Source organism: Sceloporus occidentalis, unplaced genomic scaffold (assembly GCF_023333645.1).
Source record: "Sceloporus occidentalis isolate IW3139 unplaced genomic scaffold, rSceOcc1.0.p SCAF_9, whole genome shotgun sequence".
NCBI lineage: Eukaryota > Metazoa > Chordata > Lepidosauria > Squamata > Phrynosomatidae > Sceloporus > Sceloporus occidentalis.
In genome coordinates, this window is record NW_028316989.1 from 44,928,485 (window position 1) to 44,942,238 (window position 13,754).

General features: G+C 41.3%; 1 protein-coding gene across 1 annotated transcript in view; it reads left to right on the plus strand.

Annotated features, from left to right (window-relative positions):
• LOC149307438 (A disintegrin and metalloproteinase with thrombospondin motifs 17-like) overlaps window positions 1-13,754 on the plus strand; it is a 119,997-nt gene that overhangs the window by 53,567 nt on the left and 52,676 nt on the right. Inside the window, exons 8-9 of the mRNA XM_089539168.1 lie at window positions 235-340; window positions 12,952-13,092. Coding sequence (XP_089395294.1) covers window positions 235-340; window positions 12,952-13,092 — 247 coding nt within the window. The remainder of the gene's footprint in view (window positions 1-234; window positions 341-12,951; window positions 13,093-13,754) is intronic.

Consider the following 13,754-nt stretch of genomic DNA (forward strand, 5'->3'; position numbering starts at 1 on the left):
GCTTTCCTTGTCTGCTCTGTACAAGATTGTATCAGTCTTTATCATGTCCCTTCCTGTTTGGCGTTGATTCTCATCCTGTTGTGCATGATCCTTAGAACCATCTATGCGCATATTGTTCAGTATTCTCCCTGCTCAGTTACTTCAAGACTTCTGACAACTTGATTTGAAGCATTTTTTTAAAAAGGAAATGAATGGCTTTTGTTAGCATTGATGAAGCTTTGATTATATTTGCAGGGATTGCCTACCTTGGAGGCATCTGCAGTGCCAAGAGGAAGTGCGTTCTCGCTGAAGACAATGGGCTGAATCTGGCATTTACCATTGCGCATGAATTAGGACACAAGTAAGAGCTAACCATTTATGTCTGTGTTACTATCCTAAGGCATTGTGACAAGGATTGGAATGTGTTCATGATTATTGCGGGTTGCTGCAGTTGGCATTGCTACTGTCATTTTATCTAACATGATATTTGATGTCCATTGAGAGAAAGCGTTCGTTTCTTCGGTGCAACTTTAATGAAATTCTAAACAAAAAAAAATGTCCTAGGAGTTCTTAAGTCCATCTTTAGTTTGTGTCTGGCTTTCATCTCGGTGAAATACGAGGTTGTTTTGAAGGTTACTCTTTAGGTAAATTGTGCAACCAATTTCAAGGTGTCTCTAGGCATTGTTAAGATATCCTTTCGTAAAGATGTTGAGTAAATCCCTAATAAAGTTTGTCGATAAATAGTTGAGAACCTAATGGATGTTGCTTGTATAGCACATAAAGTTCAGTCACTCTTCCAGTGTCCAAACTTACGGAAGACATTATCTTCGGGGGAAGCAAATAATGACAAATGAGTTACTATTTTAAAAGAAAAAACTTAAATTAATAACAGCTCTATACACTTTTGAAATATAGAAATATTAAGAAGTTACATAGCTGGTCTAATATGGCCATTACATGTCTGTCATTTGACATCTTAAGAAGTGGTAACACTCTTTGCAACCTGATATGTAGGTTTTACGTGGAACAGTCATGTTTCCCCCACTGAAGGATTTAGGATTCTGTGCTATCTCTCAGCTAACATGGGTTCCCAATGTGTGATCCACAGTATAGTCCAAACAGGCAGATATAGCATTAGTACTCCATTGAAGCACTCTTAGGTAGTGGACCTCCAGGATATTTTAACATAGTGTAGAATAAGTCCGTGATAGGGTTTATCATTGGTTTTCTTGGCAAGATTTGTTCAGAGGAGGTTTGCCATTGCCTTTCCCTGAGGCTGAGAGCATGTGGCATGCCCAAGGTCGCCCATTGGGTTTCATGGCCGAGGTGGGAATTGAACCCCAATATCCAAAGTCGTAATCCAGCTCTCAAACCGCTGTGCCATACTGGCTCATATATGATAGAGCTATCTTTTAAAGCTGTCTCTCATCTCATCTTATGCTCATTCTCTATTTTAATTTCTAACTACACTCTAAAACAGGGCGAGCAACTCTAGTGGGTCTGGGGACCAATTTTCTGCCTCTTGGACCGCCAGGGGATACGTAGAGGGATACATAGACCCTTGAAACAAAGGAAAGGAGAAAAAGGAAAGGAAAAAAGACCAGAAGCAGTCAGAAGTCCACTTTTGGGTCTGAAAAACTGGGATCCTTTTTAATGTTAAATAGCCCAGGGGACTCTGCGGTCTGTTTAAAAGGCAAATTGACACTCCTGGAGGCCACAGTAGAAGCAAGTCGCACTTTTCCTTTCGGTGTGGGGTCTTGACGTGTTCAGAGGTGCCAAAACAGCCTCGCAGGCGTGCATGCAGCCCCAGGGCTCCATTTTGCCCACCCCTGCTCTAAAACAAAGGATAATGCTCTTCCTTTATTTCTCACTTTGTTTTTCATTTCCTGTATCTCCTCTTCCCTCTGCCTTCACTTGTCTCTGGCATGACTCCAGCGGTGGGGAAAGGCTGCTTTGTAGCTGCAAAATGATATTAGAAAGAGAAGGGTGTTAGATTGTAATTTAGAGCAGTCCAAAATCCTGCACTTAGTGGGACTGTATCAGTGCCAGTTGCGACCGCTGTGCAGACCCATAGGTGAGCATGTTCTTCCCAGCTCCAGCTGCTGGATCATCTCACCTGCCCACAAAGAGTTTGCTGGCATGACAGCAGTGTATTAAACTTAGTCCATAACTCCCAAAACTACACAAGGGACCCCTAGTATATGGTGCATTTACTCAGCCAGCAAACTCCTAAGTAACACCTGAAGGAAAGGGCCTTCATGTACAAGATACCTTTTTGCTAATGTAAGATTGCTTTCTTGAAAATACCTTGTCTTTTCTACTCTCTGTTTACATGCCTTTAGCTGGCAAACAGGACTCCAAATATTCCTGGAAGAAATAATGCAGGTTGACACTACTTTAACTGATGTGGCACCATCCTGTAGAAGCTTGGGATGATGATGATGATGATGATGATGATGATGATGATGATGATGATGATTTTGAGGCATCAGCACCCTTTATCAAAAAATGCTAAAACCTTGTAAAACTACAAATCCCACGATTCCATAGGATGGAGTGACAGCACTGAAAGTGATGTCAAACTGCATTATTTCTACAGCGTAGATGCACCCGCAGCCTCTGAGCATGCAAACTCTTAATTAGAAGGGTTAGTTAATACTTGTTTTGGAAAGCTAGAATATTGTTTTCCAATAAGCAGTGATCAGATATGTTTGTTTTGTACAGTTCTACTTCATAGAGGGTGATGGACGAAAAGTTACAGCACGTTTTTATTGGTCAAGAAGGGTGGAGGGGTGGAATTGTTTCCGTTCCGCTTCTGGTGAGGACATGTTCCTTCACTAAGGTCTGCACGTATGTAAATAAAGCTGTCTTTGTGCAGACTTAAACAAGGAGCATCATAGTCTCAAAGAGGAGCAGGCAGTCTCCAGTCTTCAGGTGCCAATTGCTTGTGGGCAATCTCTTTATAGCAGCATGGCATGGAGGATTAGGACAGAACGGGATGATTAGTGGCAGCAGCTGGTATAACAAAGATTTGGAAAGGAATAGGACATTGCAGGAACATTGATTTTAAAAATGTACAACTTGGACTTAATCTATCCAGAATGTGAGTTTCTGGGCTGAGTTCCCTGCAGGAATACCCATTCTAAACTTCAGTAAATCATTTGCGGCTGTTATTTTTGTTGTGTTAATAGTCAATGCAGTACCCACTACTGAGGGTGCAGCTACACTGCAGAAATAAAGCAGTTTGGCACCACTTTTAAGTACCATGACTCATTGCCATGGAATCCTGGGGTTTGTAGTTTGGTGAGTTGTGTTGTCTGAGATAGCTCAAACTACAAATCCTAGAATTACCTGGCACTGAGTCATGGTAGTTAAAAATGGTGCCAAACCACTTTATTTCTGCAGTGTGGCAGCAGCCATAGTCTGCCATTTCTGGTGCAGACTCTTTACTTGTTCTGCATAAGGTTTTGATGAGGTTTCGGGTGGTTTGTGTCTGAAAGATTGTTGCCGTAGAGAAGATGGTAAGACAAAGAACACGGCTGCAAACCTAAGAGGCATTTGTTAGGAGGCCTCTACCAAATTACATCCCACAACATAACCTGTGTATGCAAGCCGGAGATGATGAAACATGGGCATGCAAGCTAGTTTTCTCAATTCCCAGAGCAGGAACTTGAAAAAAAGCAATTATCCAGATGTGTGAAGTACAGAGAGCTGCCTGCAATACATATTAAAAACGAGAATATTTCACAAGGGACCCCTGGAACAGCTCGGAATAAATGGGAGGGAGATTCCGGTATCCCGGCCACAACAAACAACTAACTGGCCGGCAGCCATTTCTTTTCTTTGGGTTTCATGCTTCCTGGCTTTGCTCTGCGCTGCACAGGCTACGTTGCAGATCCTCAGCCAAATAGTGGAGCAAGCCAGAGAGAAGAGTTCTGGAATGTCATAATGACAACTTAGGGGTATTCTTTTTATTCTCTTTTAATTCCTCATGTTTACCCTAGAGATACATTCTAGATTTTAGAGTCCAGAGACATAGCCATGTTCTCCTGGAATATCAGCATGCAAAGGGATCTTGAAGCACCCTTGAGACTAACAGTGCGAAGGAAGTTGTAGCATGAGCTTTTTTAGGTTTAGGTCTACTTCCTCAGATGCATGGAGTGTACTGTTGCCCAGGAAGGATCTTTGGAGTCCTGTTGCCCAGGAAGAACCTTTGGAGTCCTGTTGCCCAAGAAGGATCTTTGGAGATGCATAGAGTGAACTGTTGCCCAGGAAGGACCTTTATAATCAGATTGTATGAATTGCCATAGAAATGCAAAACCTGTGGTTATGGTGACAAGTTCAGTTTTAATTATGATTGTTGGGGGACAATGGCAGGAGAAAAGATGTTGCCTAAGGCCAGCGTGGGTGGATGACTATATGAATGGTGGAGGGAGTTTTGAAACAGTGGTGTGTGCGTTGACATATCTCCTTCCTGGTTTCCAGACTGCATATGCCACATTGCAAAACTCCCTCCACCATTTAAATACATAAGTCAGAAATTAAAGTAATTTAATTAAACTGTTGTGCTATTGCAATAGATGTTTTTGATGAACGAGTTGTGGTCATTGTGCTGTGAATGTGCAAAGGCTTCCAATGTGTTGTGATCATTGTGCAGTGGGTGTGCAAAGGCTTCCAACAGAGATAACTGTGTGTGCCATGAGAGTCTTAATTTTTCCTGTTTTTTAATGTTGGACTTTTTGGTTTTACAAGGAAGCTGATAGATAACAGTCATTTCATAGAAATATGACTTTATTTTCTCATGGTTCCAATTGTGTTTGAAAGTTGTAATTTCAAGGGATAGGCCAGTCACTTGTGTCCATAGCTCAAAACACTATGGGAAGTCTGCTGGTCAGCCATGTTCTTAAACAAGGATAATGTCCTGCCAACAGTGTGTTTCCTTCCAATTTTAAGATGGCTGGACATCTACCCACTGCTCCTCACTATCCATCTCTGGGAACACTCTTTTGGTACACCACCTCCATGCTCTTGCTACTCTAATTTTTTGACATTTCTGTTGTATGTTGATGCTGGAATGGTTTTTTGTTCTTTTAATTATTCATTATTTTGCCCATGGATAATTGAAAACACATTTTTAGAGCCCATTTTGTACTCTTTGCTCAGCTTGACAACAGTCGAAACGAAAATATTTGTTTCTTTTTTATAACAGTGCAGCTTCATACTTCAGGGCAGTTTTAGCAAAACGTATAGATATAATCACTCTGGGTCAATAAGCTAGGCAAGGCTTAATGGAAGGTTACCACCTGGAAGCTTTTTATCACCATCTAATTATTTTGCATATAATAATAATAATAATACGTTTTATTTATAGACCGCTATTCTGCAATGATCATATATTTATTTAGACTCTGTTTTCTAACCCGTTCTCTATATTAGCCAATGAGTCGGTTCTGAATTTCATACATCACATTTCCTTATTTGAATTCATTTTATTCCAAGAGGGTTCTGGATGTGCTGAAGAATGTAACATATATGCAAAGGAGATTAGCCTCATTGTTGGAGAAGATTCACATGACTGTTTCTCAAATGATTAAACTTACATATGTTTAAACCCTCCTTCTTTGCATGTGTTGGGACTGTGCATCTCATGAATGGAGGTGCTACTATCCAGATAACTGACCCAACATGCATTTGTGTACATGCTCCCAGCTCAGGCAAAACATCAAGGCTGTTTGAGGGAAGGAGATGCTATATGTATGAGTCTGAACATTAGGTTAGGACTTATTCTGGGGAGCAATGATACGTATCCTTGTTCAACCATGGAAACTCACTGGATGACCATGGGCAAGTCACTCTCAGCCTCAGAGAAAGGCAAGGACAACCCAAATATGACCAAATCCTGCCAAGAAAACTCTATGATAGGTCACCATAGGCTGGAAACCATATGAAGGCACACAACAACAACAACAACAACAAGTGAGCATTCTTGTGATTTCTCACATCTCTGACTGAGAAAACATTACATTTGGCTTGGAACAGATGACCAAAAGAGAAGATTACTGTCTTCTTCCACCAACCAAGTGACCAAGGGTCACAACTTGGCAAGGAAGAGGCCGATATGACCTCAACCATTGCCTGTTGGAGTTAGAATGAGGAGAGAATGTTAAGTCCCTGGAGCTACAGAAAGCCATGGTTTTACTGTTTAATTAAAAAGAAGAAAAAGCCCATTATATCTGTTGTTGTGTCAACCAAGAAATAGAATCATACGGTTGGAAGGAGCCCCATTGGCCATTGTGTCCAAATCCAATGAGTGCCGAAACTCTACTTAGAACATGCCTAGCAGATAGCTGTCCAGCCTCTCTTTAAAGATGCTCAGAGAAGGAGATCCTACCCTCTCTCTAGGTCACTGTTTCCATTGCTGAACTGCTCTTGCTGTTAAGAAGTTCCTTCTGATGTGAAGTTGAAGGCTTTCATGGCCAGCATCCTTAGTTTTTTGTGGGTTTTTCGGGCTATGTAACCGTGTTCTAGAAGAGTTTATTCCTGACGTTTCACCAGCAGATGCAAATGTTTTGTTCCCCATACCTCTTGTTGCCTTTCTATCCTGGTCCTATCTTCTGGGGCAACAGAAAACAAACCTGCCCCTTCCTCCATGTGATAGCCTATTGATATTTAAAGGGGGCAGTAATGCCACCCTGAGTCTTGCCTTCACCTGGTTAGACATGTGCAACTTCCTCAACCTTTCCTCAGATGTTTTGTTCTCCATACCTCTTGTTGCCTTTCTCTGAACCTGCTCTGAGTTGTCGACATGCAGGATTCCAGATGAAGCCTGACCAGCACAGAATAGAGTGAGGCTATCACTTCCTTTCTTTCTTTACCCAACAACACAAGGGTAAAGATTTAATATATCTTTATATATATCTAGTAGACTCACTCTGTAAAGTTTGTTTCCTTGGGTTTGCGTCACTGAGTGAGGGAGATGACTGCCAACAAAGGCCATGATGGATTGAACCAGAATCGCCCCTGGCACAAAACCGCCTGCTCCCTTTGCCAGCTCATTATAGACCGGCTATTTAGTGTGTCTTTGGCTTACTCAGCAGAATGAACACAAGTGGAGGCAGACAGCTGAGCCGCGATGCTGTTGATTAAACTGAGATTATTTTGGCAGGACTTCTCCAAATGTCTCGAGAACGTTAGCATTTTCCATGGAGCTCTGGTGTTTTGAAATAAAACCCTGCAAGATGCTTATAAACAATGCCATTTTTCTGGCATCGAAATAGGCAATCATTTCAATGGGAATGTTGGACCAAGGATTAAGGAAACGATTGGTGATAGCGGTGTGGGAATCGAGGATATTTATCCCTCTGGAATGTGAAAGGCACCAGAAAAGAGATAGGCCTCACCTCCAATGGGATAAGAAAGTATGGATGCAGAATTACTGTGAACTGTGATAAAGTTGAAGGAGATAACATTTCTAACTATTAGGATGAAATTCACACAGCTCCCACCCGTATGTCTTTTTTGTCAACACTGGCAGTCATTTGCCATAGAAGGCAATAAAGATCATTCTAAAATACTCCAAAATCATCTGCATGAGTGGCTGAGATAGTGACCCTTTTGCTTTCTGATGGTTCAGTGTGCACAAACTTTGCTTCATGGACAAAATTATTTAAAATACTACGTGCAAAATTATACCTTCATGGTATGCGTATAAGGTGTACACAAAACATAAATGAATGCTGTGTTTAGTCTTTGCGTCCCATCTTCAAGATACCTCATTTTGTACATGCAAATATTCCAAAATCCAAATCATTTCTGGTCCCAAGCATTTGGGATGAGGGAGACTCAACCTGTAGTGGATTTGAAAGGAAATAGATGTGCTCCTATCCTTAATACAATAGTCAAATAAAGGAATAAGATGTTGGAAGTAGCTTTGTGTACCTGAGGATATCTGGACTTTTATTTCTGGGCAGAAGCGTCCGATACGACATAGAAAACTGAATGAAGGGTATTTTTAGAGGCAGTTTGTGATATGGTACAGTGGTCTGCTGTTTCATGGGAAACAAGTCAAAATCCCAATGGGTACGAACAAGTCCTTGGGTTTACCTAAAGTAGCTCTTAGCTTTTACAATCTCCCAAACTCCATGCTCCCTTTTTTCTCCTTCCAAAGCATACTTATCTATGGAGAGGATCTGAACCACATGAATGGAAATCCATACAGCGTTTACTGAAACATAAATATTAACATACCTACCCCAAAAGCTGGCATCAATGAGAAGTGTGCATGCTTTCATCTCTTCAAAATGTAATACCTTCTGAGCCATCTGTTTTTTGAAGATGAAACAGCTTCCGCTATATCCTACCCTGTCGCCCTGTTGTAATTTGCCTTGTATTAAATGTCCAGCCTGTTTTTTTCTGAAACAATTTTTTTTCCAAGTGGCTTATGTATTATTTTGTTAGTCAATAACTTGAATTCATTAGCTCAAGCATTTACAGGCAGACCAAAAACAAAACAAAACCCATCCACATCAGGATTTATTTTGCTTCCTTCATTTTGGAGTTGCTTTGATATTGAGCCATCGTCTGCAATTTTTTTTCCCCATGGAAAAAGGAGAAGAGAATTGACTATGCTTCCCAAATAGTTTCTGAAGCAGCCAAGCCAAATGACACTGGGATTATGAATTATCTTGCTCAGCTGCTCCAATATGAGTAATAATGGAGAACTGGAGAAAGGGGGGTGTCAACAGGAATATCGTCTTTCTTGCTTCAGGAGAAAGCAGAAATGCCATTGAGAGTAACGCAGAAGTGAGCGGAGCGTTTTATACCCTCTGGTTTCAGACGTCTTGAAGTTGGAGAATTTTCACGCTGGCAAAGTGGGCCGATGGTATGCTTGTTCAATTTAGTCGGAGCTTGGAAGCTGGCACCTGTTGAGGAAGCACTTCATGGACAAATGGAATAGCGATGATGTATCGTTGCGGGGAACAAAGGGAATTTAATAAAGGAGAGCGGGGTTGACTTTCTGCAGTCTGGCTACGAGAAATGTGTCAAAGTCATCTGTCTTGTTCTTATGTGTGCTCAGACCTTATGAGCTCTATCAGAATTTCAGGGCCTACAGAACGTTTTCCATCATTGACGGTCACTGCTGCCGTCTGGGGAATTGCTTAGGGTCCAAAGAATAGCAGAGGAGCGTACCAACCAAAGCCCTGGGACAGATGCTGAGCCCTGACCTTGCACAACCATTGTTGTTATTTGCAATCAATAATAACAACAACAACAACTTTATTTCTATCCCGCCTACTCCAATTAGGATCAAGGCGGCTTACAGTAAACATACATAATAAAAACAATACTCAATAACCCCCAATTCTATCCTCCCCCCCTTAAAATAACAATTAAATCATGTATGCATTAAAAAGAATACATTAAACCCAACAAAATGAAGGATGGGTGCAGACTAGTCGATGAGATGGGCTGAGATGATGGTTGATGTTCAATTCAATTCAGTGGGTGGCTGGTATGCTGTTCCGGAAAGTCCTCTTGGAAGAGATCCATCTTGACAGCTTTTTTAAGGCTGTCCAAGCTGGTAATATGAAGGATCTCATCCGACAGACTGTTCCACAATCTGGGTAGCAGGAAGTCCGAAGGTCCTCTGGGACCGAAGGTCCTCTGGGACGCTGACACCAATCTGGTCTTTACTGGCTGCAACAAATCCTATGAATGAAAGATTTCCCAGAGCCTCAAACATCAAATGTCCTGCTCAGGTCTCGCAAACGCAGGGCACATTTGACTTTCTTAATGGAATCAAACCACTTGCAATGTGGTCTTGGTCTTTTCCTACTGCCTTCCGCTTTGCTAAGCACTGTCGTCTTCTCAAGACAGTCAGGTCATCTCATTATATAATCAAAGCATGACAACCTCGTTTTAGCCATCGTCACTTCTAGCAAAGAGTTCAGGGTTCATTTTGTCTTTTTAGCAGTCCATAGTACCCATAGACGTCTTCTCCAGCAACCCATCTCTATAGAAAGTTCCGAAGGCGAAAGGAAGACAGTTCCAGTTCAGACTCCGGGTCCTATATACCAGGGCCTGCCTTGGTTGCCCCCTTTTCATACATGGGTGCAGGCAGATTTTCTGGCTTCGGCATTTCGGAGACTAAGCCCTTTTAACATATTGAATCAGTTCAACAACTGGCCTTCTTCCAGCAATGCAGCTTCAGTATGAAACGCCAATAAAAATTCCTAACATTCAATTCCACTGAGGACTGAAGGAGGAGTGAAAAAAGAAAGCGTGATAAGGGTATATAGGGTTTTATGCTTTGGACAAAACGGCTCCTAGTTTGCATTAGAATTGCTTCCTGCATCAACAAGAAAATATTTTGCAGGTGGAGTTGCAGTTCTTTATCTGTCTTCAGGAAGCCAAAGCATTATTTTGAAGTCAGCACTTCACTTTTATTTTTTATATTTGGTATGTTGGCCAAAAAATGTAGATGTTTCAACACAGCTTACCATAAAGTTTTTATTGGGGTGGGAAAATAGCCTTGCGGCCATGGCTAGAAATCTGACCCCAGAGAGGGAAATACTGCTTTAACAGGACAAAAAGAAAGGATTTGTCTGTCGGTTTAGCTATCAAGATGAATGTCTTGTATTATAGAGTTATCATATTTTGGAAAAGCAAAAACAAGAAGACATGCTTGCTAACTACTTCAAATCATGGATTGCTATGATGAGCCCCACCATAATAATAATAATAATAATAATAATAATAACAACAACAACAACAACAACAACAACAACAAATTCTAGTAGTAGTATCTTGCCTTTCTCTTGATATAGAGACTCAAGATGACTACCAAGAAATTTACCAGGACCCTGTAAAGTGGTAGTTAAAGTGATATCAAACTGCATTACTTCTATGGTGTAGATGCACACTTAGGCCTGTTACAGACTGCCAAAATAAAGCTGCTTCGGGTCTCTTTGGAGGTATGCTATTTAAATGACGCATGGGTCCTAAGAGTACGGAGGTCGCGCCAAAGCCACACTCCATTCCTAAGCACCGGAGTGCAGCTTTTGGTGCAGCTTCCGGATTCTTAGGATGCATGCATCATTTAAACAGCATGCCTCCAAAGAGACCCGAAGCAGCTTTATTTTGGCAGTCTGTAACAGGCCTTAGTCTTCAGGGGAGGCTTTCAGATAGTCTGGGCGTGAGCCACATATGGTTTTATAGGTCATAACCAGACCCCTGAATGGTGTGGAATTCCTTTCCCAAGCATTGTGTGGATTTCCTATTTTTGGAAATTCTCTTTGGGAATATCAAAGACTACAAGACATTAAATCTATGCTTAGTTTCTCCAAAAAGGGGAGTGGGATTGATGTGCATCTAAAAGGTTTAGACTTGGGATCTCTAGAAAGTTATTCATGTATTTCATTTCTGGAACCACTCCAATAAAGAGATGAGTGGGAAACCTGTTCTGTTTGGGGAGAAATCCTTGGTTTTGATTTTTAAAAATGTTTCCGAATCCATGTGTCAACTACCTGCATCAATTAACATTTGTACTGATCTCTGTCGCAATTATGGTTAGTACAGAACTTTGGATGGGAGATCCTAAGTAAATAAGAAGGATAAATAAGAAGGTTATATTTGAAGGATATAAGCCCAGTATTCCTGCTTAGTAGTCATGGAGTAGATACTGGGTTGAAATGAGAAGTTCATCATCCATGCTCAAATTCTCCTACCTAGACTGTATATGTAATGAAATACAATACAAGAAAAACCCTTCACCTCTCGGCTTGGATTCTTTGTTGGTTGTTACAGCAAAAGTTCATTCTAAGAGCCTTTCTCAGTAAATGTGTTTTAATGCGAATGGGTGATCAAGTTTTTGATGATGATTTTACAAATGATGATTAAATCCTGGGCTTCTGTAAGCACAGAGGCTGGCATTGTGTCCAGGTCTTTACACAAAGGGACCATTTGAGGCGGCTGGCTTTCTGTATTCACTTCCCCATTGTATCTTGTGATTGCCTGGTATTAGCCTTGTCCCCCGTCTAGAGTTTCTTACTTGGCCAAAGTTGAAAGATGCCTCTCCATTAAGCCAGCAAGGACAGCCAACAATCTTCGGTTCTGTTTCTGGGTTGGCTGATTTGGGTGACATTTCTGGGCACATGAAGCATTGAAACACCTAGATTTTTGTGTCTGATAAAGCATTGTTCACTGTAAGGCACTTTCCCCCATATTTGATTATATAGGAGTTAATACCAGAATATGCACTGAGTTGTACAGTTGCCTTACATCTTACCAAATTTCCATTTTAACCACATGAAAGTGCATATGTATAAATCAGCGATTCTCAACCTTTGGGGGTCAAAAGACCATTGGAAAACACATATTTCCGATGGTCTTAGGACCAAGACACCCCAGTTTTATGGTTGGGGGGTCACCACAACCATAAAGAGTCCTGCCTTTTGCAAATCCTCCTTAGGGCGGCTTGCCTATGCTATTATTTTGGTGCCTAGCAAATGCCCCTTTATTCTCCCTGAAGCTTTTTAGGTTGTTATGGGCTCTTGGAGTTTTTAATTCTGTCAGTCGTTGTATGATGTAACTATTACTGACCAACTGATTGTTCTGCAGTGTGGTTTCTCATATATATATATATATATATATATATTCATAATGGAGATATGTTCTGTTATATTGTATTTACGTATGTGGCCATTAGCTACCTTGGGAACATTTACAGCAATGCTTTTGGAATGCAAACAAATGCATACATTACTAATTGGGAATGACGGTTTTTCTCTCTGCAGACTAGCCTGTGGGATCCTAGTGCAGCAATAAATTGGACTATTTGATTCAGTTTATCCTCTCTACCAGACACGTAGCACCCAGATATTTTATTACTCCAAATGGAGGAAGGTGTTGCAACTTCCAGCTGGAAAAGTCCCATCCAAGCCATTGGCTAACCTGTTTGTTCCTCTCCAACAGCATGGGGATGAGCCATGACGATGACCACTTGTCCTGCGCTGGAAGATCTCACATCATGTCCGGAGAATGGGTGAAGGGTAGGAATCCCAGTGACCTGTCCTGGTCTTCTTGCAGTCGTGATGATCTTGAAAAGTTTCTCAAGTAAGGACATGGCAAGCGGCAAAGCCTTTGAACCACAAGACAACTGGTCTCTTGTCTTCTCAGACAAAACGATGAGAGATTTTCAGCAGTGGGTGCCGGGCGGTAGGCTCTGCCTCCTTGTGCATCCTGGGCTGTGCAGAAATTACTGGCAAGAGAACAGAAACTTTTGATATCCAAATTTCAACACTTTGATAGCTTCCTGAAAAGGATACCGGGTTTGCCGTCCTCTTTGAATCAAACCTGGCCAGTGTTTTGTGACAAGAGAACTGTATCTGGATGCTTCTGAATAGTGCTTTCAGTTGGAAGGAAGCTTCCAGGTCTCTGACCTTGGACTGTCTTCACTATAGAATACAGATTTGTTCCATTCTCATCCCTCCCAACACATAAGTTAAATATGTTCTTATAACTTGCTACCTCTAATCTCTGGAAATGGCTACCGATTACTATCTAAGATTCAAGGGTGAGATTTTGTGTCTTTGAATCCAAAGGCCACTTTTAGTATCATATGTTATGCTGATGAGCAACAGATAACAGAGCTGTGGCAGCTCCACTAAACTTCAGGGTTAACAATGTGGATTGTAGCTGTGTCAAATTGTGTTGGGTTCATTGTGAAGATGATGCTTTTAATTGGCTTTGTAAATTTTTCAATACCTTTAGTGCCC